Raw genomic sequence first — 25,660 nt, forward strand, 5'->3', positions numbered from 1 at the left:
TATATATATATATATGCAAGTGATTTCATATGTGGATGTGCGTGAATTTTCAGTGTAAACGGAAGGCATTTCAGTGTAAAAGGAAGTCGTTTGAGCGTGAACGGAAGTAACCGCATTTGCAATCATGGACAGAGATCTGTGTCATTCATCCTAATCGTTTGCTCAATCATTCAAAAAAAAAAAAAGTTTTAATAACAAAGCCAAAGCTGAATGTTTTTTAATACAAAATGATGATACAGATCTCTGTCCATGATTGCAAATACGGTTACTTCCGTTCACGCTTAAACGACTTCCTTTTACACTGAAATGCTTTACGTTTACACTGAAAATTCACGCACATCCACAAATGAAATCACTTGCATATATATATTTTTGCGCATTTCCTTATGCCTGCCTAGTGCCGGCTAAGTGTCGGTTCCGTTCAATAAAAAAAACATACACGGCCTGTTCTCGAGTCTATTTAAAGTTTCATTTTTTGAACAGTTGTTTGAAATGGATTGAATCATTATTTAAAATAATCTTGGATATTTTTAAATGTCTAAATCATAAATGCAGCCGGGTTGAAGCCTGCAGTGATGTTTTTCTTTTGTTATGGCAGCCGTCCCCCACTGCATATATAATTTTATCGAGAATGTTGCACTCCTGTTGCTGTTTGTTATTCTGCACAAAACTTCATGCCAATAAAAATAAATATTGCTGACTTGTGCGTTTCCAGCGCTCTCTTTACGTTTGTCCGTTATTTGATGTTGAAAAAGGAAACGTCTTTTTTTAGCCATGGAAAATCGATTTTACGATCGATTCAAGGAACACTTATGTCTTAAAAATTGAAAATTATTTTTTCACAAAAGTGACAGCCCTAATCCCAAAGAAGAACAAAGTCACTTTTTACAGAGTCCTTAGCCATCTTTAAGAATCGGCTTAAAACCCATCTCTTCTATCTTTATTTGACTATCTATCTTTAGCACTCACTATTCTAATTATATTCTTAAAAAAAAAGAATAGCTTACCTTTCTAATCTTTTTGTTTTCTATTTTATTTTCATTTATTATGCAATTGTGTGTGTGTATATACAGTATATGTGTGTGTATATATATATATATATATATATATATATATATATATATAACCTCTAACACTAGATTGATTTATTCTTTTCTATTCTATCTGTTTTCTTTTTATTTATTATATTATTTAAAAGCCCTTGCTAAGTGTACTGTGTTAAGCTATATATCATTACTCTCTTTGTTGTTTTTGATTGCTTCCACTGTCCTCATTTGTAAAAGTCAATTTGTTCACCCTCTGATTCATTCAGGAACGAAGCAAGTGACTGTTCAAAAAGTTTAATTAAAAAAATACTATTATATATTGCACTACATTTATGTGCATAGGCTATTGAATAAATAAAACATAGTAATCCCCTTAATTTCCCAAAAAATCTAACCAGTTGGAGCAGGAACATTGTTCAACATTGTTCATTGCTTAAAATTCACTCTCCAGACTTAAGTTTTACATTTATCTTGTATTTAAACTTAAATTTTCCGGTTCATTATTACCATAGATACTGCCCTTCCCTACAGTAGATTAAATTCTTTGTTCACTTCTGTTTCATTGCCATCCACTTCAAATGTATCATGATCTTGTTTGTCCATCATCAATTTTTTTTGGTTTTCTTCACATTGAGCATGAGTCCTCACATAACTGGCACAGTGGGCAGATGTTGTATTCTCAAATGCATGTTAAACTCACACATGCAGACATTAAGTTTGCTTTACTGTGAAGACGCTGAAAATGCTTATTTAATATATACTTATATAAATCACAGCCTTTTGTACTTTAATAAACACATTAAGCCATATCACAGTTTAGTTGGATTAACAGATGCTTTGCCAAAGCAATGGCACAAAATTCTGTGTTAGAGATGACCATTGTAACCCATCCGTATTCTGTTCCTTGTGCTCATGTTTTCATATTTGTTTCTTTGTGGACCCAGGGAATGAGTTACCTTGAAGATGTCAGGCTGGTTCACAGAGACCTTGCAGCTAGGAATGTTCTGGTCAAAAACCCAAACCATGTAAAGATCACAGACTTTGGGCTTGCCAGGCTGCTGGACATAGATGAGAAGGAGTACCATGCTGATGGGGGAAAGGTGTGTGTTTTACATGTTGCTTTGGTTTAGCTGCTGAAAGTGAATTTGGAAACAGTGTTGGTAAATCAGGATCATAAATCCTGTATTTATGGAGAATATGATTATTCAATTCAATTCAAGTTTATTTGTATATTGCTTTTTCCGATACAAATCGTTGCAAAGCAACTTTACAGAAAATTAAGTTTCTACAATATTTATCAGTGGTGACTGTCAGTTAATGTACATATTAATAGGAGAAAATTATTTGTCATTCTGTTATCTTAGATAATTTAGAAGTTTAATCTGGTCTCTTTGAGATGTATAGTTGAGTATGATCAGCATAACAGTGGAAACTAATCCCGTATTTTCTAATAATATTACCAAGGTGCAACATGTATATTGAAAATATCATAGGACCTAGGACAGATCCTTGTGGCACTTCATATTTTACTGGTGATAATTGAGAGGACTCATTTAAATCAATAATTATGTTTATGTGTTGAATAGGTGCCAATCAAATGGATGGCACTCGAATCCATATTACACCGGAAGTTTACTCACCAAAGTGACGTATGGAGCTACGGTCTGTATCCGCTTGGGTCTACAGTTGCTCTGCTGTAATTGATAAACCTCTGGTTTAAAATAACCTTTCAGGCTTGGCTCTTTCCATCTCAGGGGTGACTGTGTGGGAGTTGATGACCTTTGGCATGAAGCCATATGACCAGATACCAGCGCGGGAAATTCCAGATCTACTGGAGAGAGGAGATAGACTCCCGCAGCCGTTGAACTGTACCTCGGATGTATACATGATCATGGTCAAATGTTAGTGTTAATTTATAATGATAATAAGGGTTATAGATAAACAGATATTTGTGGGTATTTTTGTTTAAAAATTGTGTTTCAAATGTTCGTGTACTGTTAAATGCAAGTTTTTCTTTTACTTCTCTATGTCAAACTGTCGATTGCCACAAAAAAAACTTTCAGTTTACACTTTCCCCAACAAGTGTGAATACTGTGGCACTTTCAGTACATTGCTGTTGATTGTCTCGATATCATAACTTCTGCATAGTGACTTTTGCTTGTTTTTTACAAACTGTCAAGTCAAAATTAGTTTCTGTGTTAATCGACACACAGATGCTGTGCATAGGGTTCAATTTGTATTGATTATGACCATATGACCCTATGCCAGGTTGGATGATTGATCCTGAAAGTCGACCACGATTTAAGAAGCTGGTGGAGGAGTTCAGCATCATGGCACGTGATCCCCCACATTATGTAGTCATTGTGGTACGTGCATTTTGTTATATTTTGCCTTTATGAACAATAGGAATAATAGAAGGCTACAACTAACAATAACATTTTAAAGCAATTATGTATTTATCTGTATGTAATTATAAATAATCTGTTGATTATTTCTTAGAAAAATTTGATAATCCTCATCTTGCTAAATGATCTCCTTCAAATAATGATTGAAATAATGAAAAAGCTATATATATATATATATATATATATATATATATATATATATAATCCTGGCCTTTTGGAGTGATGTTTTGACATAGATTGTGGTGTTTTTCATTTTTTCCCTGCTTTTTTCAGAATGATGATCAGAAAAGTCTTTCGAGTCCTGTTGACAGTGAGTTCTTCCGCACGCTGCTGGCAGAAGAGGGAGTGAATGTGAAGGAGTTCCTGGATGCAGAAGAATACCTGGTGCCCCAGCCTGGTGGCATCTTCAATACACAAGGAGAAATGAGAGCCAATGGACCCAGCAGACACCACTCTCACCGGGTCAGAGATGATTCATAGAATAATAATAGATCATAATTATTTATTTGAGTAAAACATTGCCAAAGCTTATCCTGTTTCCAGAAAGAAGTTTCTAATTTCAGCAGTTGACCTGAAAAAATAATAAACCTGACAGTAGAAGAGTTTCTATAATTGAAAATAACATTTGAAATAACGAATTTTAACGTGCAAAAGATGCAACATCTAACCCTTAACGCTTGTCCTATTTTTTGTTTTGCTTCTCCAGAGTACAGATCAAGGATTAGAGGTGGATGGTATGCCGAGCGGGATGGATTTGTACTCTTCCCTCAGCACCCCGAGGGAAAGTCCATACCAAACTCTTCCTGTGAGGGAATCAGTCAATGGCATGTGGCCTGGTACACAATACCCACCTTTGGTACGGAGCATATCACACCATTCAGCCGGCGGCCAATCAGACTCTGTGTTTGTGGATGGTTACATAGAGGATAACGGCCCTCCATCCAGTCCTTGTCGCTATTCTAAAGACCCCACCATCCCCAACGGCATAGATGGAGAACTGGTGACTGATGGTCCTATCAGTTTCCTTTCACACACACTGCCACGTGGAGCACACACACATCCTGGTGAGTGAAATACATCATTTGCAGTAAAGGCAATCCTTTTTACTTCCATAATATTTCTGGTTCAAAAAGTATTTAGCAAAATTACAGGGACTGATGACGATTTTAAAATGGATCAGGTTTTGATTAAATAATATAAACACAAATATACCTGATAGTATTTAGATTCTCTGGAATTCATGAAAATTCCATCTAAATGGCCAGTAACCAATTATGTCAAATGCCAGAACTCTATATCATATTATATTATATTTAAATGTTTATTTTATTCTGTTTTAATGTATTTATTTTTCGAAATAAAGTAAAAATTTAACACTTATCGACACTTTACCAATATATTGTGCATTCCAACAATTTTAGCTAACAATGATTTCAGTGTTACTCCACAGTGTTTTTGATGAATGTCCTAGTAAATACATTACATTACAGAAGAAAATTGCTATTTAAGACTTTCTTTAACACTTTTAATGCCATCATTTCAACACAGTGTCTTTGATTGCAGAGTATGTGAACCAGCACGTGTCATCTGACCGTCCCAGCACACTTCCACGCAAAGCGAGAGAGAGGAGATTCGTTAACGGTCTTCATACAGGGAACAGTGTGGAGAACCCAGAGTACCTGGTGCCAGTGCACAGCATCTCACCCGCCTTCGACAACCCCTACTATCATGATATTGCAGCTAAAGCTCAGGCAGTCGCCAGAGCGTCCATAAACGGAGGTACGACTCACAGGCAGCCCAATGGCTACATGACCCCCACGGCAGAAAACCCAGAGTACCTGGGCTTAGCAGAGACATGGAGTGGTCAGTTGGAGTATACTTGAGAGCAGTGTGAGCGTGAGCGGTGAAGTGTGGTGCATGAGCGAGCGAGTGAGTGAGTAAAAGACATATTTTGTGAAGGACATTCTCAATGGGAATGGTTTCTAATGGCTTTCTACTAAAGTACCACACAGACGTATGTAGCATTCTGTACTGGAGTTGGAACTTGAAGATGGATGCATTTCCAGTCCTTGACAAAAAAAAAATCTGCGTTCTTGCATATATCAAATATATGGTACGTTTTTAAGACTGCTTGAATGTTATTAACACTGGATAATGTCTTCGTAGAACATTAAGGATTTTTATTCAAATTTTTGCTTTTGGTCATCTCATAAAAACGTTACTTACCTTTTCTGGAGATTCAATTCAATTCCAAACCAGGACCGTACACACTGCTTTCCAGAGCGCTGCATGAGATCCGGTCACACTCAAAGCTGCTCTGTTCTGTGTGTAACGGCCCTGGGTGAGCAGCTACAGGGCCAGTGAATAAAAGACTGACATTATTGCCGCACGAAGCGGGTGTTGTGTGTCCGGCGATGAAACTGGCTCTGAAAATTCATCATCATTTCTCATCTGTGACATATCCAGGTTTTTACATTTGTTTGGGTATTTTTAGTTTTTGAAATCCTTGTTTGAGCAATGACTATCTTCATTATGGGCTGGGTAACAGTTGTACAGATGTATGTAGAGCAGAGGGTGTCCAGGTCATATTGCACCCTGATTTTAAATATTGTGCATAATACTAATGCTTGTGTTGAGATGTTTGCTTAAGATTATTTTTATTATAATTAACCACACTCCCTCCCGAGTTTGGATAAATACGGCATTTAGCAAAGTTGCATTTTATTAATCAAAACAAGTGACTGTAATGGCAGTTTAGTCGATTCCTAATAAAGCTTTTCTATTCATCAAATAATTTAGTTTACGACATGGATAATTATTAAAAAAAGTTTTCATTGAGAAGCAAATCAGCATGGTGAGCTTGAGAGTTTCAGAAACTTTTAAAATCTTGATTATTCAAAATTTTTGTAAAGTTGTGTGTGTATAATATATAATATATATATATAATATATTAAATTTAAATTATAATAAATTATAATTAAGAAACATGTCACGATGCAAAACATCTTAGTGCTATTGGTAGAATAAATTTTCTTCAGACCAAATTGTTTTATTTTTAGTCTTTTTGGATTTTGGGTTGAAATATGACCTGACCTCTTTAGGGTTAATATGTTTAAATATCTCCCTGTATTTTTCTTATTGTACATTTTAGTTACCTAACAGACTTTCTTTGCAGTGATGAATACAGTGTGGTATTAATTGATGTGAATGGGCCATTACTACCAGACCAACTAGTTTATTTGTAATAAGAGGTTGAAATCAATGTTTAACCCCAGATGCGATCGTTCATGTTTGTAATGTCTATTGTTGTTATTTTATAAGAACTTCTTTTAGGCACTACCCCTTCTACTCATTTAAATTAGCCTCACATGTACACAGAAAGACCGCTAACACTAAACACAGTGTTGTGGAGTAAATACTTCATGTTTAAGAATGTGGTCTGATTTCCATATATTAGCAGCTGTGGCCTCCAGCTGGACGAACACCCCTTCAATGCTTCCATTGTTCCAAATTACAACGTGCGCCTTTTGTTAACTACCCAACTCCAGCGTCCAGTTAATATGTCACTTCTTTGAGGAAAGACATGAATGTTTTGTCCAGGCCATGTTGATATGCATTCTTTAGTTTCAGTTCATATTTTATGCAGTTATTTTTACTAAACCACATTTTAAATTCCAGATGTTTGAAAATCTGTCAAGGTTTAGCTGTTACTTGTTGATTTTTCTTTGACAGTATGTGAAGCAGTAGTCACAGATGATGAACTGTCGCTGGAGTGAGAGAGTGATATTACGTGTGCTCGTGGCACTCCAGTGTGTTTCGACATCAGCTCAAACAATGACGTGATTGTTATTCATAAGGGATGGGGAAAAAACTATTTGTTGAATTTCTTCCTTGTATCTGCATAGATTTTTTTTTTTTTTTTTTTTTTTTTTTGGTACAGGTTATTGGTTCGGTTTGGAAAAAAAATCATACAGTAGCGGTTGACAATGGAATTAAGCACCAACAATTGCTTCTAAGTTTTAGTTTCAACTCCATTTGTAATGCCATAAATCAGCATTGATGCCAACTTTCAGCAATTTCATAATTTCAGGATCCAAGGTCTATGCAAGCACATTGAAGGAACTTTATAATCTATTAATGCCATGATTTTAACAAAATATACAGATTGAATGTTTAATATTGAATGTTGTACTTTTTATATTCATGTCATCCAGATCTCAGCTAATAGTTGAATGGTAATTGTAGACTTTTTTATGTAATAATGCTATTTTTCTTGTGAGTCAACAAATTGTAAATATACTGTACACAGTGATCTCGATGCACGGTGAGTTTGAGAACTCTAATGGTACCAGTGTGCAAAAGTCTTTTGAGAGATATTTTAAACAGTACTTCTTAGTAACCAGACTTTGCCAACTGGCTTATTTTATCGGTTTCTGATAAGAGGTACATTTTGATGCCTAAAATTGGGGTGAACAATCTCCTCACCTGCTTATGTTATTCTACAAAACAAAAGTCTGTTATGAGATAATAAAAAGAAATGAAATCGGAGACAAACTTGTGATTTCATGGAGACAGTGTCACAAAGAGGTCAGTGTCCACACTTTAGTGAAATCATTCATGTAAACATGTTTCTTTTAATATAAAAGTGTAACCTTAAAAAAAAAATTGTTCTGCAGATAGAATTAGAGGTATTATTTTCAAATGCATGCAACTGCATAGAAACACCTTAGCAACCACCCAGAACACTCTAACAAGTATAAACTGCATAGAAACACCTTAGCAACCACCCAAACCCTCTAACAAGTATAATCTGCATAGAAACACCTTAGCAACCACCCAGAACACTCTAACAAGTATAAACTGCATAGAAACACCTTAGCAACCACCCAAACCCTCTAACAAGTATAATCTGCATAGAAACACCTTAGCAACCACCCAGAACACTCTAACAAGTAGCATCTACATAGCAACACCTTAGCATCAATTCATAACTTAAAACCTTCAAGCCTATTAAGACTAGACTTTTTCAAGCCAGCGTCAAAGTTTGACAATGTTTTATCAGATTTTTATTCATTTTATCATTGTTATTTTTAACGTTATCTGTTGAACTACTAAATCTGAGAGATCTTTAAAGAACAGCATCCAAAATTGCCTCATTTCTCTCTTTATTTTAACAGTAGCTTTTTCAGTAATTCAAAGCAGTACTTCCTTTTGAGATCCTTAAATATTAAAACCCCTATTCTAAATGCATTTTTTTTTCCTGTGAAAATTTATCTTAAATCACGTTATGTAACGACACAAGTCTTGACTACACAAAATTGATTGAACATTGTTTTAATTATAGTTAATAGACAATATTCCAGACCTACAGAGGCATTCTTTGCTTATGTTTGCTGTGTCATTACAAAAGTTTAACAGCTCCTGTATTGTGTCTGTTTCGTGAGTCTCACTGCATGTAGAACATGTCATTGACGGTCACTCATCTTTTGATTTTTTGAGATGCTTAAGTTGCAGCTTTTGTAGGATTTTGTCCTGTGGTGTTTGTATTTAAATGTTTGTTTAACTGTTAAATAGACCAGCTTGAGATTCTATGCTGGTCTAGGCTGGTTTAGTGCCAGTTTAGGCCTGTCCTAACTTATGGACTGCAACAGTTGGTTTACCAAGATGGTCAAATTCCTTGGTATTCTTAGCATCAGTAGGGTATTTATTTATCGATTGTGTTTTGATCATGTGTTCTCATTGTTCTGTTTTGATAAGCTGGTTGATGGTGTGTTGTGATTTTAGTTGACTGGTAAGGCAGGGTCAGATGTGTGTTTTGGAATTCCTTCCAGGTGTGATGAAGAGTCCAGGTTGCCGGGCAATGAGGGAAAGCGGAGGGATGCACAGAGGCGTGGTGGATCTATTAATATGGGCTGATGCACTGGGGTTGAAACAGTATTAGTTTCCAGTTGATCAGGTACACAGTCATCTGATGCAGCTCCCATGTGAACACCACTGGACAGAGAACCCTGGGAATTTGACTTGAATATGGAATCTGGCTGGGCTGGACTCTGGAAACACAGAGTTAAAGATAGTCAGTTTGGTTTATTAATCATTCTAGTAATAAAAGAAGCTCCACACAGACATTTTGTATTGTCATAAGTTTAGTGTGGATACTGCTCAGCTAGAGCTTAGTATTTAGTATCAGGATGGTTTTGGAATGACTGAGGTTCTGGTAGTAATCAAACCTTGTTTAAAAGAAGCACACTTGAACATACTTTTATATAAACGTATGTAAATGTAATCTACAGTAATAATCTGTCACTTAATTTTCATGCTATTTACAATTAAATTAAAATGCATTATAGTTTAAATTTACATTAAATACAACTGGTTGAACTTAGTGCATACTTGACCAACTTACATAGGTAACCTATTACCAATTACTAATATGTACCTTTAGAATTATTCAGTCCTTTAAATCTTATATATATATATATATATATATATATATATATATATATATATATATATATATATACATACATATAATCTTTAAATGTAATATCAAATAAACACTTTACAGTAAAATTATATATAACTTAGTGCTTTAGTATGTTATTGTACAAAAAAAAAAGTGTTGGTTTTTATTAAGCATGATAAACAATTATTAAAACAATTTATTAAAACAATTATTTAAATGTATTCAAAAGTAAACGTTATTACTATACTACTTTATAAATGTGATAATTAACTTTAATGACATTATTACAAAGTGAACTGTTTAAAAGTGTACTTAAGTGATTTAGGAAACAATAAGTTGCCTTTTATTTCATTAAAATTATCTGCAAATAGAGTGTGTACATATATATATATATATATATATATATATATATATATATATATATATATATATATAAGATATGAAGTGCACTAAAAGTACACATTCAATATAATTAAACACTACTTTTTGTCTGTCATTGAAAACCAATTTTAATGGACAGCATTTTTACCTGAATGGCGGTGTTTCTACTGTCCAGCTGAATGTTTGGGATCGGGTACATTATGTGAAGTACTGGTGCACTGCTTCCGTACATTACAGCAGGGTCAGGAGTGTGGCTGTCCGGTAATACGGTGCTATATGCTGGGGGCACCGGAGCGATCTGTCGCTGGAGAAGCTGAAGGATCAAATTAAAGTCTGCTGTCATTCTGGTCTCCAGTCTGGGAGAAAGGGAGCAGAAAATTGCAGCATGTAAGTAGTGATTTACTAGACACCTTCATCTATTATCATCCCTTCACCCAATATAATCAAGTGACAGTACTTGGAGACTGTAAGTTTCAATGTAACAAAGAGAGCACCATGAACAAACTGTTCATTCTTATTCTTCGTGCTGGGCAATAAATGGGATCAGAACTGTTTCTCTAAGATGCACCACCTACCTGCTGAGTTGATTCTGCAGGAGCTCCAGTCTGGACTCAAGTTCACTGGGTTGATGCTCAAAGAGCAGTGGTGAGAATGAGGTCTGGACAGATAAGGGGCGCTGTTCAGTCTGTTCAGCGTAAAGAGCTGCCTGGTGGTCAGGCCAGTAATGGTACAATCCAGATGGAGGGGGAGCTTATGTTAGGAGGAGACATTGAATAATAATAATCCAATAATTCAAGTGAAAATGTTATCACTGAAACAGTGGTTGCAAACAATCTAAAATTACCAAGTTCTCCAATATAGTGCTGCAGTAATGATGTATTTCTGTCGGTCAACCTAGATGTTAGCATTAGCCTGGTTCTCTCAATAAAAACACAATAGGATTTCCCATTGGATTTTGGAATATTGAATAATATTGAAAATAAGCTCTGTGATCAACAAAGTTTAGTGATTGTTCTTTGTGGATGTTTTTGAAGTTTGAAGACTAAATACAATCACCAGAGGTAAAAAGCTAAAGCATAGACCACTACAGTATAAACTAACTACACAATGGTCACATCAACACTAACGCTTCCGATGATACTCTTTCAGATGTTTTTTTTTTTGTTTTTAAAGCTTTTTTGATTAAAGTTAGTTGGAATAGCTCACAATAACACTGTTAACACATAAGTCCTATTTAGCCATATGCTAACAACCACATTTTTGAAGAAAAGTAAAAGTTTTAAAAATCGCATGGTATGATGTATTTTATGTGAAGGAATAAAACATAAATATTTCTTGAGCTTGTGTTGACTGCTGACCTTATTTCAGGCATTTAACCAAAAACTAATAAAAAATAAATAAACCGATGCAACTAGTAGTGCTAAAATGCTAACTCATTTCTGGGGTTTGGCCTACAGCAATACATCATGCAGTACACTATGGTTTGGCTTCGGGACTGAAATTTAAAAATGTTTGTATCGCTGCAACCAACATATGTCAAGATGAAGTCCCAGACAAAAATGAAACCAATGAACTACATTGTGCACCTTACCACCTAAGTGCCCTATATCCGTAATGGGCTCGCTGCTGACCCCAGAGGCACCACGAGCTGGTATTAGTCTCACAATAGGAGAGGGGTAATCCAGATGATCTGCATCCAAACTGTACAGCTCACAGCGGCTGATGGGAGACTTGCTGAGATTTTCACTGGACTGTAATGTAGAGCTTCCACAGCTACACAGATCCTCCCAGTGCATGTAAGCGGTTGGAGAATGATTGCGACCCAGGGTCGAACACATCCGAGATGGGTATGAGTTATTCTGGTCCATTCCGTCTTGAATAGCAAGACAAGAGCAATTTTAAGAATTTAATTGAATTTAACAACTGCATTGGCCTGAATAAGGTGATAAACATATGTCTTTGACATGTTCTCTGTGAATTTAGTCAAACGTCTGGCTCAAGAAAAACAAGGGTATATGTGATTCATGGCAAACTGTGAATTTAATTATTCTGAAATATGGTTTAGTTTTATTAATCTTTTTACTTTAAAATTTGTAAAAATTTGAACTTCTGGACTCAACTAAGTTTCAGTAGATCTCAGTTGTGTTTATATTTGTGAGTGTTCCACTCACCTGGCCTGTTGCGCCTGTCTAGTGAGTTTTGGCGATGTCGTATGTCATTCACATGATATCCACAGTCCAAATTTTCACTGGGCATCATCTGTTCAGCCTGAATACATATCAGTTAAAACATGGATTACTGTAGCATTTGATGAACAGACCATTTGTCTCAATCTTTCAGGGTTATGCCTAATTGCTGTTAACTACACAAGCTGACATTTGTTATGGTGAGAAGAATGCATGCTATACGACAAAACATGTGGAATCCGTTTTTACATTTTTGTAATGATTTATCCACACCAATAGATGTCAGTATAAAATCCAAGAAAAGAATAGCATATAAACAACAAACTACAGCGTGCACCTTTAAATATCTCTAAGGCCCTGTCCCAAATCGCACCCTAAACCCTTGCAGTCTTCCTCTTAGTTCACACTTTCATGATGTAATGCCGCTTTGAATGTCGGGTAGAAGTCTGCTGCAGAGCTCGCTTCAGTGCACTCGTGAGCACCCTTCTGAAGGCTAAAATGATGAATGGGACGCCCTATGGTCTCATGGACTTAACAGGCACGCACACTCTGTGGCCATTGTAAGTCCACAAGACCACAAGTGTGCCATTTGTGCCACAGGGCCTAAAAGCCACTAATGGTAATATTCTCATAAATACTGTATAAGTAACCAAGTGATCTTACATGAACACTTGAATGGTCTTCATTTAAATGCACCATTGTATTTAATTAAACTGTTTATTTTATAAAAAAAATGAAAATTTGACTCACTACCCCTGAACCCACCTATCAGTTCGACACTCAATATTTTACATAAATTCAAATGTTCATTAATATGACCAATTCTGTGATACCTAAAGGCTTATTTCTTCAATCATATACCCCTTTTCCACCAACACAGCTTGGGTGCCGGTTCGGAGCTAGAGCCTAGTTTCAAATCGGTTCTTTGTCCTTTGACACCCAAAGCACCAGCTCCAGAACCAGCTTTGTAAGTAGCACCAAAACATTGCTGGGCTAGAAGTAAGAACTGCTTGTGTCAGGGGCTGGGGGCGGGGTTACTGTGACCAACAAAATACTTTTAACCTCCATATTTGAAATATGTTAGCTAAACAATAACAAGTTGGATTTGCTGTGTTTGGATGCCGATATAGGTTCTTAAAGCCATGAACATCAATAGCAATGCTACGTCCACCATTGTTGATGGTGTTTAGGCTTGTTCAGGATGCATGGCATTGGTGCACCACAGGAGCGACTGGAGGGTAGATGGCTCTTTATGCTTTTGGATCATTCCCGCGGCGCTTCGGTATCTTGTGCCGATCGGTCCACCCGGCGCCAATGCATCCTAAACAAACCCATTGTGTTTGGCACTGCTGTGCTACCATTACTAGGGGAAATGAGACATAGTCAAATGACGTAAGACCCGGCTCTGTGGTGGCTCTCAAGCCAGTGGAGAAGCAAACCGCTTCTTAAAAGTCTCTCCAGTCAAACAAACTCCAAACCAGCAATAGCACTGGCTCTGAACTAGCACCCGGTTCTTGCTGGTGGAAAAATGGTAATAGCCTTTTTTATCTCAGTATTCAAGAATCAGTGAGGGATATGTAGAAATGTGTTTAGATGTGAGGTTCACACACGTCTCGTAGGTTAAAGGTGATTTCTAATTTCCTCCAAAAGCTCTCGCCGAATACAGGATACATGTCCAGCACCTCCAGAAGGTCGTCTCTTTGGATACGGTGAAGGTCACAGTAGGTAAGTGCAGTAACATCAGCGTTACTGTGACCATGATCAGCATACAGATTTATTGGCTCGCCAAAGACATCATTCTTACCTGTTCGTGAAACAGGAAGTAGTTTTTATTAGACCTTATAAAAGACGATCAGTTTAAAAAAACACTCAAAACATCAGTGGATCAGGCAGCTGTTTGCTCAGGTTTGATTTGACTCTCACCCAGGATGGCCAGCACAATGTTATTTTGCGACACTTGAATGGAACCTCGGGAGATGAAGTGGAGGGCTTTGATCACGTCGCCGTGGTGATAGAGGGTGTCTCCAGGTGGGGAGTGGGTGGTTTTAAAGCGCACGGCGAGAGCTCTCAGGCACGCTTTACTTGCCCCATGGAACACCTTACAATTCTGCAGCAGACTACGATTGAGATGCAGGCAAATATCAGCTTGCAAACACTCAGGAAAACCTCTCAGGACCTATAATAGAAAATAAGAGGCATGACTGGGTTTTTATATACCGATTAATCTATAGTATAGACAGGAATGATATCTGAGTAACTCATTCTGGCTCATTATGTGACTCACTGCATTCATATTAATGCCATTGGTGTAGGACCAGGCATGTTGGAAATATTCCTCCAGTCTCTGCCTCAGTTCTCCAGGTATCTGATGGAAGCGGATGAACTCTTTAACCCGCAACAGCTGGGTGTGATAGCGTGTTGTTCCCGAATAAAGCCTCTGAATTATTGCAGAGACATTCCCAAAAATGCTGGCATACATGAGAGCTAAGACAAAGTCAACAGGAGAATATTTAGTCAACAGCACCGTTTTTTGAAAAGGAGGTTAGAGGAGGGTTATTATATTTCATTTAAACTACAACTGAAACTAAAACTATAATTATAACAAAGTAATATACTTAAACATCTTTTATGCAACATATCTTACTCAGGATAGTACTAAATAAAAAATAACATGCATTTAGTATGATCTCTCTTAGCTTGTTAAAATTATTCACATTTTCACAGATTCTGCAAGGGGTTCTCAAACTTTCGCATGCCACTGTGTGTATGTAAACAGTAAACGCTTTATTTTAAGGTCAGATTCTGACTATTAACCAGTTGCTTATTTGCATATATATTATTAGCATATTGGCTATTTATTAGTACTTTTACCGCATATAAATGACTTATTCTGCATGACCATATTTTAGATCCATAATCCTACCCCATACCTAAACTTAACAACTACTTTACTAATTATTAATGGGCAGCAAATTAGGGGTTTATTGAGGCAAAAGTCATAGTTAATTGTTAATAGTGAGAATTGGTAACTAAACTAAAGTGTTTAATTTAGTTTAACTTGATGTACTATAAATTACAAAGAGGGATACTACAAATAAAAGAGAAAAAAAAAATCACCTACTACAAATTACACACAACAAAATTTCAACTGGAAAATAAAATGGAAAGAAAATATAAAAACTATAATAGTAGGGTTAGTGGATATATATATATATTTTTAAGAATAAACGAGACGTTACTTGACTGACATCGTAGGTCACATGATAATGTTGACATGTTGGATGTAGCATGTCTGGATTGTGTTCCTGGATAGAACATACTTTGGTTCTTCATGTAATCAGTAGGAATGTTCAGGACAGTAGCACAGAAATGACATATTTGAGCCTTAAACTTAAGAAAACAAGCTTTATGCAGTTACTTACAGCCAATGAGCATGACACAGATGGAGAACATCTTCTCCGAGTTGGTGTTTGGAGAGACATTCCCAAAGCCCACGCTGGTCAGACTACTGAAGGTGAAATAGAGCGCAGTGATGTATTTATCCTGAATGGAGGGTCCTGAGCTGGCATCACTGTCGTTGTAATGTTTCCCCAGTTGATCGGCCAGGTTATCCAGCCAACCTGTCTTCATGTAGGGCCTCTCCACATGACCAATGGCATACCAGATGCATGCCAACCAATGAGCAATCAGCATGAAGGTGCACATGAGCAAGAAGAGGACTGCAGCTCCATACTCGGAGTAGCGATCTAACTTTCTGGCTACCCGGACCAAACGCAACAGACGGGCTGTCTTCAGCAGACCAATGAGAGTGGCCGTCGTCTGCAGATTGGATGATGGGAGGACAAAGAAAGAATAGCAAACAAGTTTCAGTCTGATGTTGTCAATTTTTAAATGGATAAACACTGTATTAGACAAATAATGTGTTTAATTGTAAATTGCAAAATTAATACATTTTAATAAATGCTGGAATTTGGATATAATTTCATTTGTAAGGCACTTTTCACATTACGCATTGCTTTAGAGAAGCTTTACAGAAAATCATAATGTTAATATTTATAAAATCTTTATACCTTAAAGTTGCTTTTAGCAGATTTTGCAACAATACAAGCAATTGAGATATACTATATAGTACATTGCCACAAGTATACTGCATGTATGCGGATAAAGTTGAACGTACTTATATATGATGATACTTAAAAAAAGATTATGACGACATTTAAGATTATGAAGAATTTGTCCTTGATGATGTCATTATGATTTGAAAGTTTCTTTTCATCACAGGGTTAAAAAATAGAGATATTTGCAACTTCTCTCACAGCTGACTTTTTTCTTGCAATTCAGAATTTCTCACAATCCAGACTTTTTTTCTAGAAATTCACGATATAAAATCGCAATTCTAAGAAAAAGCCAGAACTGTGACATGTTAACTCACAACTGAGGAAAAATTCTGAATTGTGAGATAGAAAAATGCAATTACATTTTAAATTTTTATTCTGGGGCAGACGAAAAAATTGAATTGCGAGATGTAAATTCCCAATTCTAAAAAAAGTCTAAATTGCAAGTTAAAAAACTCAAAGTTGCGAGATGCTAAATCTAAGTTGCAAGAAAAAAAAAGATTTATGAAATAAAAAGTCACAATTACTATGTTGATAAAATAAAATTAAGAAAAGGATTATTATTAATGTTTAATCCTTTTTATGCTGAACAGGCTTTAATATTATAAAGTTAATTTATTATTAATGCAATAGTTCCTTAATTTAAAAGGAGTAACAACAAAAATTTGCCTAAATAAATCACACTGCAAATTTAGTTGCATTATATACAGTATGAATATATATAGAGAGATAAAATTAAGACAAATAATAACTATTATTTCCAGAAATTTCACCGAAATGTTAAATTAAAAAGTTAATTCCTTTAGAATAAAAGTTGGCATCATCTATTCAAGCAATATTTTGCAAAAATTTAGAAAAGGCAACAAAAATTAAACTTTTGTATAATGATGTTTATATATATATATATATATATATATATATATATATATATATATATATATATATATATATATATATATATATATAAAGAATTGTGGTATTTTGGATAAATACTACAAAATGCTTCTTAAAAAGACCAAAACACATCCCTGTACCCTATTATGTGTATCACGAATGGAATGAACATTCATTAAAAGTTCTTTGTAGGCTGCCCTATATAAATAATGTTTTTAAGGACATTTTAAAGACCATTCCATTAATGCTACTGGAAAGATATAATCACTTTGAGAGTACCATGCATATAACTTTCTGAGTGCATTCCCTGTTAGCAGGGACTAGCTTTTTAGGTCTAAATATCACTAGCTGGTGTAAAGAGGGGGCAGGTTGTTTCTTTATACCTCATTTAATCCAGACATGAAGATGAGCAGATCAAAGGGAATTGCAGCCACCATGTCGACGAGAAACCAGCCCTTGATATAGTGGATAGCGATGAGCTTGGGATGGGTCACCACCTCATCATTATGATTCACGTATGTTGTCCTGAAGGTAATAACGATGTCTATTATAAACAGAACGTCCACTATTACGTCTACGACATTTAAAGGGTTACAGGTGTAACCACAGGTGTGTTTCTTCTCCTCCTCCAGCTCATTGAGGAAGAAAGCAGCCGAGTACGGCGTGAAGACGGCTGTGTAGAGCACTAGCAGAAGAATGATCCAGTCCCACATGGCTTTGAATGGACTGTAGTGCAACATGATCCACTTGTGGACATCCAGAGCCTGGATCTTGTACTCAGGCAAAACATCGGCACCTAGAGACAGTACCTTTGCATGGAAAGAGAAGATGACTGGTTTTAGCAAGAATTTCTCACTAATTTAATTCACAGGCAATAAGTCAGATGCTTTTGTTTCAAGCTAACCCCCCAAAAAAATCCAATGGGATTTAATGGTGTCCAAGCTGGTTTGTGTTTTTTTAAAGGAGTATTTTGGGTTCAATATAAGTTTGGGCCCAAATTATATATTTATAATTGTATGAAATTTGGGTTTTAGCACTTAAAAAAGAAGTGAATGGGGCCAGTTTTTTTTTTTTTTAGAAGCATCAGTCTTAGAAAAATGAATGTTTTTAGCAACCATTTCAGCCAGCCATTTATGAACTTTTCTTTTTAATTCGTTTTTTATAAAAACCTAAAACAAAACAAAAGAGTCTAAGCAAATTTCAACTTTTAAAGAGATATAGGGGCCCTAGATTTTATACATTTTTTTAGAAGCATCACTCTTAGAAAAACGAATATTTTTAAGCAACCATTTCAGCCAGCCATTTATGAAAACTAGGTGCTAAGGCAGACTTTCGATCCATCAAGATCACCCTTTTAGCCACCTTTTAGTCAACATAACAGACAATTGCTGAGAATGTGTCAATGCTAATATAGGGTCAGAACATCCAAAGCTAATTCAAGATCTGGACTGATATTTAGTCCAAATCCGAAAATCTTTCTTGCGAAACTCCAAAATCTCAAAACCAGAAAATATGAGCATGTGTCTTATCTGAGCTCTTGCACCTTCTTTCGTAGCATTCTTTGAGTTTAGTTTGGGTATAAAGTGAACTATGCACCAGTTTAAACTGTATAAATTGTATTAATAGAGCAAGTATGAATTTCAGTCCTTCTTCCCAAATCTCATTTGGGATATTAATCCCAGTAACATTTTCCCATGCTACTTTGAGGTTTTGGTGTTACAGCTGCTGCCAGTTAAGCTTAAATTTACCAAACCAAAATATTCCTCTTTAGTCTGTGTAAGATGGTTTGTCAAGGGCAGTTTTCTTAACTGAAATAGCCAGTAGCAGTCCATTTACATCTCTGCCATTGGTCATTTGGCAGGCTCTATGCTTTGTAAAGCTGCTTTGGAACAATGTTTTGTGAAATGTGATATACAAATAAAACACATTGACCTGAATAGACACAGGATAAACTTTCACAGAATTCAACATTAACTTCATGAGATGTTTCCTATCTAACAGATGTGTGTGACCAGGTAAAGTGCAAACTTACTACGATCTATGCATGTGCATTGACTTCATATTACTACCAGATAAAGTACCCCAAACTATAATAGCAGCTTAACCTCAAAAAGAGGGGCTAATAGTCAACCGACCACTTGGGATTGTGATGAGATGCGTTCTTTTTGGAAACATAGAGAGGAGAACAAGCGATGGTTAGGGGAAGGTGCTCAGATTTAGGTAGACTAACACATTAAAGTTTCCCTAAATTACCATTAAAACAATATGTGGAGTGTAGACCGTTTACCTTCAACTACACAATAGTACTCCACAGTTTTGGACCAGAGGCCACAGGGGTTATAGATTTTGCATTTGTATGAAGGTTCATGTCTCTGTTCTAACGATCTTTCCATGAATGGTTTCTGGTCACATTGTTTTTTTCCATGTGACAAATGCCATGATTATTCAGATATCAACTTGAATGTTTTCAGTATGTTTACAACTTTCTGGATATGAGAGGACCTGAATGTTTTGTATAGCAGAACAATAGTTTGAAGTGCACACACACACACACACACACACACACACACACACACACTAAATAAATAAATAGAAAAATAGTAAAAATAAGTAAACATTTGCAATTATTTGTGGTAATACTGATATTTTATACCATTTGTGGTTCCATTAATCACAATGTAAACTCTTGAGTGTAATCTGCCAGCAGATCTACATTCAAGATGTTAAAGCAAGACCAACAATGTATCATACCTGCGTGACCTTCTCTGTCACGTTCTGTGTGCGCTCCTTCACCTTTGGAGCAACAAGCTCGATGTTGCAGGCTGCTGTGGAGTGACTGGATCGTCTGGGCCGACGCAGGTTTAAATTGAATGATGGGAATCGGTTTATAGCTTTCATCCGCTCAGAGTTGGTGGTAGAGTTCCACAAACTGGATTTCAGGTCTTTATGATAAACGAAAAATTCAACTGATTAGAATTCAGAGCAGTGTTTTAATGGATGACAATTTATGAACTTATATTTACAGTAATAATATTTCAAATAATGTTTATTTTTTATATAAATTATATTATATAAAAATTTGGCATTTTCAAATGTGCATAAAAGAAGAATCGACAATGCCACCAATATTACCGTTTGTTTTACTACATCAGTTATATAAAACAAAATGTAAGATCAAAGCAGGGTTAAAAAGTCGTTTCATTTAAATCTCAAATTTGTCTCAGATATTTATCCAGTACTAGTAACATACAGTAGACACACAGGTCAATTGCTGTAGAACAGAAAAACATTAATGTAGATAGTCTGGCTCAGATTATATGATGAAACATCCATTCCCCGACTCTAGTTCTCAGACTTTGCTATCTTTTCAAATCTGAGCACATTTTGGTACATTATTATGAACTTTTCATGGGATTACTGGGGTCTTTTTCTTACATCAGGAAAATATTTAAGAAACAGGAGACATGTTTGCTCTGCTTTAGATCTCATTGCTGTCTAGGAGAAAACAAAAATGACCTGTAGACACATAAATACAGACTGTTCCTCTTTATGAAAGAATATCTAAACTGCTTTGTAATCTGAGTAGTCGCTGTTTGTCCCATATGGTGTAATTTAACAGGTTACCTTCACGTCGAACAATATCAGAACAATAAAATCATCCACTCATGAAAGCAAATCCTGTAACGCAAGTTCCTGGTCTCCAAAATATGAAGAAGCTTCATAGAAACATTCATCCATCCAAAAAAAAAACACACATATTAAATCTTTAAAAAAACTAAAACTGGTTAAAAGGCTCTGTGAGTTCAGGCAATTTTTTCTTTTTTTGTAAATGTCCCATCCTGATGCAAATCCTTGTGTAGTCTTGCTCTTATTCAGTATAATCCTGCTGTTCTGCTGGAAATCTTTCCCAAAAATGAATGTTTCTGTTGCTTTCATTCACCAATTTTGATGTCCATTTATTGGAATGACTAGCAGCTGATGCATTTTTGGTCATTGTATCAAGGTTTCTACAGTTTTCTTGCTGTAAATTTTCCAAACATGTTTAAAGAAGCATTGTCATCACGTGTGGAAGCTCCTCCTACGTCACTGTTGGGGTCTCCATATCTGACCTGAACTGAGAGACACTGCACTGTACGGTATGTTATATAATAAACTCTCTCTTACCATGTAAGTGCTGCATTTTGTCCGTTCACGCGAAGTTACCCACCAGGGCAATCTGTTACAGGCCGAGCTTCTTATAGTACATTATCCACATGCCCTTCCTGTATAAACACAATGAAATCTATCTCTGATGGGGCCGTCCTCTTTTGACTCGACCCTGAACATTGACAAATGAACCCTCACGTGGAAAAAACACCCTGTCAGTGTGAACCAGACAGATGCAGCAGTGGTCACGCTTAAAGAAAATCAATTGCATCACAACAAATGTGTTCATCATGAAGGCACAATTATTTTGTATTGACGTTTTCAGACTGTTGAATATACAGAGTGTTTTTGTCCTAAGGACCATCCTCTTTTCAGAATTTTTTTTTTAATGAATATGCCAATGGGAAAGAGTTAGAGGTGGATGCATTTTCACACCACATGCCGACTGAACTCGAAGCCTGTACAGAGAATTATGATGAATTAACCATAGGTCAATGACTAAAGACAGGAAGTGGGCTTGATCTATAAAACAGGCTTTTATGAGAACTGACTGCCCTAAAGCCATGGCACTGGCTATGTACAGGACTCTAAGACTGTATTATTATACACACATGTATTACTTTATGCACGGTTATGTCTGATAATGACGTCTGTCGAATAATCAGCCCAAACTAAGGCATTTACTTTGAAACAAAGTCTGATTATCTAAATAGATGGAGGAATTAATTTACTGCATGACCATATTTAAGTTCGCTTAATCATACCGCATACAGTACTTAAATGTAACTAACTTATTAACCATTAATTGGTTAAAACCACAAAATAAGAGTTTAATGAGACAAAAGTCATGGTTAATAGTTAGTTAATACTGAGAATTGATCCTCAAACTAAAGTGTGAACAGTATATTCTATTGTAATTATGCAATACTGTTGTAACTTAGTTACTTTTATTATCAATAAAAATAATAATCATTTCCTTCATTTAAACATATTTGACATCGATACAGATGCTTCCTGTATTATCCCAACTCTGGACTTTTCTGAGTTTCCCAGTAAAACAACATTGTGCTGTTCATGTGCATTCAGTTTGTAAATACGATCTTTACAGCATGACCTGAATGCAGTATAATTAAAATACAGCTGGTTTGTAATATTCTTCTGTTTTATATATTTCTAGATAGGGAGCACCGGATTTAGTTTTTCTAACCTCATCAAATACACAAAACTTTAATATGGCAGTTGAATTATGTGAAATTATTCTTACTGAACATTTTGCCCCCACAGTTTTTTTTTTTTTTCTGTCATTTTTACACCGTGCGACACACACACACACACACACACACTTCGGATGGGTTAAATGCAGAGCACAAATTCTGAGTATGGGTCACCATACTTGGCTGAATGTCACGTCACTTTCACTTTCTAATATAATATTATTAAAAAGATCACAATATTCAGAATATATAACACAATTCAATAATATCCACATCTGACTTACATATCTTTTTTATTGCCATGCTAAGATATATCAACAATTTCTTAAAACTATCCATCCATCAATCCATCATCTTCCGCTTATCCGGGGCCGGGTCGCAGGGGCAACAGTCTAAGCAGAGACGCCCAGACTTCCCTCTCCCTACGCCACTTCTTCCAGCTCTTCTGGGGGGACCCCCGAGGCGTTCCCAGGCCAGCCGGGAGACATACCTGTAGTCCCTCCAGCGTGTCCTAGGTCTTCCCCGGGGCCTCCTCCCGGTGAGACGTGCCTGGAACACCTCCCTGGGAAGGCGTCCAGGAGGCATCCGAAATAGATGCCCAAGCCACCTCAGCTGGCTCCTCTTGATGTGGAGGAGCAACGGCTCTACTCTGAGCTCCTCCCGAGTGACCGAGCTTCTCACCCTATCTCTAAGGGAGCGCCCAGCCACCCGACGGAGAAAGCTCATTTCGGCCGCCTGTATCCGGGATCTTGTCCTTTCGGTCATGACCCACAGCTCATGACCATAGGTGAGAGTAGGAACGTAGATTGACCGGTAAATCGAGAGCTTTGCCTTACAGCTCAGCTCCTTCTTCACCGCGACAGACCGGTACAGCGACCGCATTACTGCAGAAGCTGCACCGATCCGTCTGTCAATCTCACGTTCCATCCTTCCCTCACTCGTGAACAAGACCCCAAGATACCTGAACTCCTCCACTTGAGGCAGGAACTCTCCACCAACCTGAAGTGGGCAATCCACCCTTTTCCGACTGAGAACCATGGCCTCGGACTCGGAGGTGCTGATTCTCATCCCAGCCAATTCACACTCGGCTGCAAACCGTCCCAGTGCACGCTGAAGGTCCTGGTCTGAGGAGGCCAACATGACAATATCATCCGCAAAAAGCAGAGACGAAATCGTATGGTCCCCAAACCGGACACTCTCCGACCCTTGGCTGTGCCTAGAAATTCTGTACATAAAAATTATGAACAGAACCGGTGACTTCTTAAAACTAATATTACACAAATAGATTCTACAAGTAAAATTCTGCACAGTCCTTTAAAAATTGGTGAAAAGAACACAGTAATTCTAATTCATAGGAACTAGGGATGTGACAGTGTGGAAATTTTCATACCCGTATATAAACCTGTGACAAAAACCACTGCATCTATAATTCATTACAGAAAGTTTAGCAAACACTGTGGAATTATGTCATTAAATAAAAAATAAATAAAGCCTCTGTAGCTTAACTTCAAGTAAAACGCAAATACAACCTTTCAAATGAAAACAGAAATCATCAGCAATCATTGCCCCCTTCATCATGTTTGAAGTTTATGGCCCACCCAACTTGGAAACACATGTATCAGAATTATGCTGTATTCACATTATGTCGTAATTATTGTTTTTGTTTTTGTCTGTTCACACCCTTGGACTTGGAACTATTTCACTGTCAAAAAAGCACCTAATCATATTTGTAGCAGCTCTCCGAAAATTAAATCATCACCCCAGCTTAATTTAATAATTCGGGTATTTTGGATTTTTGGAAAACCTACTATTGCAAACTAGTCCTAGGTTTTCTCTAGAGAGTAAACGTCAATGATTGAAAGGGGCAGGGCCACTTTTATTAAAATGCCAGAACAGAATGGAATGCTATATCTTTTGCCAAACTCAGAACACTTACCATACGTAAGAAAAAATGGCAGAGCTTGGCCACTTGGTAGCACTTCAAAAGTGGAAAAAAACTGTAACTATAACTAAGCAAACATTTGTCCAATCAACATGAAAATTGGTATGCTGTGTCGCTCTCCAAAGTGCTGCAAGTGTCTGTAAGGCCATTTGCATACCTCAAAAAAAAAAGCCGATATTGGCCAATGAAATTTGAGCACTTATTAGACAAGGTTAACAGAGGTCACTCGGAATGAAATTCAGTGGGCCTGTTTGACCCTAAAGGTCTTTGAGAAATTTGGGGGCAATAAAGATTTTCCAGCCATTGAATTAGCTGGTTATAGGCTTGTTGAATAATACACAATGTCTTCCTTATGTGCTTAAATGTTTTAAAGCGCTTGAAGCCTAGTAATCGTTGCTTGCAGCTATACTTACAAGTTGGTATTCCGTAATCACGGTAATTACAATATGGTGTAAACGCACTTTTATCTCCAAGTTTCCCAGAAGTAAATACGACTTGAGAGACCATTCAAATCCAATTTCAGATTAGAAATTTACAATTAATCCAATATAGCGCGTTAAGACCGCATGACTCCTGCTGTGCTGCCGCTCTGCAGCACGCGCTGTATGGAGCAGAGCAGGCACTTTCAGTTCACAACTGAAGCATCCAGCCGAACCAAATGGAAAACTACAGTACTGCGGTGGGCAAGTAATGCATTTGGTGTATGGCAGAACTCCGGGTAACAAAATAACACAGACTACTGCAGCAAGCCTAATAGGAACAACGTGCCTCATTCAGATCGCTTATTTAAAGCTGAATAAAATTAAATGGACAGAAAAATATAGAATTGTAGAATAAAGTATATTAAGATGTTTTCATGGTTTTGATA

General features: G+C 36.6%; 2 protein-coding genes across 2 annotated transcripts in view; one reads left to right on the top strand and one right to left on the bottom strand.

The window, feature by feature from the left end:
* erbb2 (erb-b2 receptor tyrosine kinase 2) overlaps window positions 1-8,005 on the top strand; it is a 31,272-nt gene extending 23,267 nt beyond the window's left edge. Inside the window, exons 21-27 of the mRNA XM_052610842.1 lie at window positions 1,991-2,146; window positions 2,633-2,708; window positions 2,801-2,947; window positions 3,315-3,412; window positions 3,725-3,913; window positions 4,158-4,515; window positions 5,015-8,005. Coding sequence (XP_052466802.1) covers window positions 1,991-2,146; window positions 2,633-2,708; window positions 2,801-2,947; window positions 3,315-3,412; window positions 3,725-3,913; window positions 4,158-4,515; window positions 5,015-5,334 — 1,344 coding nt within the window. The 3' untranslated portion in view covers window positions 5,335-8,005. The remainder of the gene's footprint in view (window positions 1-1,990; window positions 2,147-2,632; window positions 2,709-2,800; window positions 2,948-3,314; window positions 3,413-3,724; window positions 3,914-4,157; window positions 4,516-5,014) is intronic.
* A 134-nt stretch (window positions 8,006-8,139) lies between these two features.
* On the bottom strand, window positions 8,140-21,670 carry LOC128025618 (potassium voltage-gated channel subfamily H member 6-like). Its single transcript, XM_052612115.1, has 12 exons — window positions 21,655-21,670; window positions 20,242-20,432; window positions 17,874-18,299; window positions 15,904-16,300; window positions 14,766-14,965; window positions 14,405-14,657; window positions 14,092-14,285; window positions 12,467-12,563; window positions 11,887-12,168; window positions 10,871-11,045; window positions 10,444-10,651; window positions 8,140-9,501 (listed from the first exon to the last, which is right to left on the bottom strand). Exons 1-12 carry the CDS (start codon window positions 21,668-21,670, stop codon window positions 9,232-9,234), a joined length of 2,709 nt encoding a protein of 902 aa, XP_052468075.1. The 3' UTR covers window positions 8,140-9,231.
* Between the last annotated feature and the right edge of the window lie 3,990 nt (window positions 21,671-25,660).

Source organism: Carassius gibelio, chromosome A12 (assembly GCF_023724105.1).
Source record: "Carassius gibelio isolate Cgi1373 ecotype wild population from Czech Republic chromosome A12, carGib1.2-hapl.c, whole genome shotgun sequence".
NCBI lineage: Eukaryota > Metazoa > Chordata > Actinopteri > Cypriniformes > Cyprinidae > Carassius > Carassius gibelio.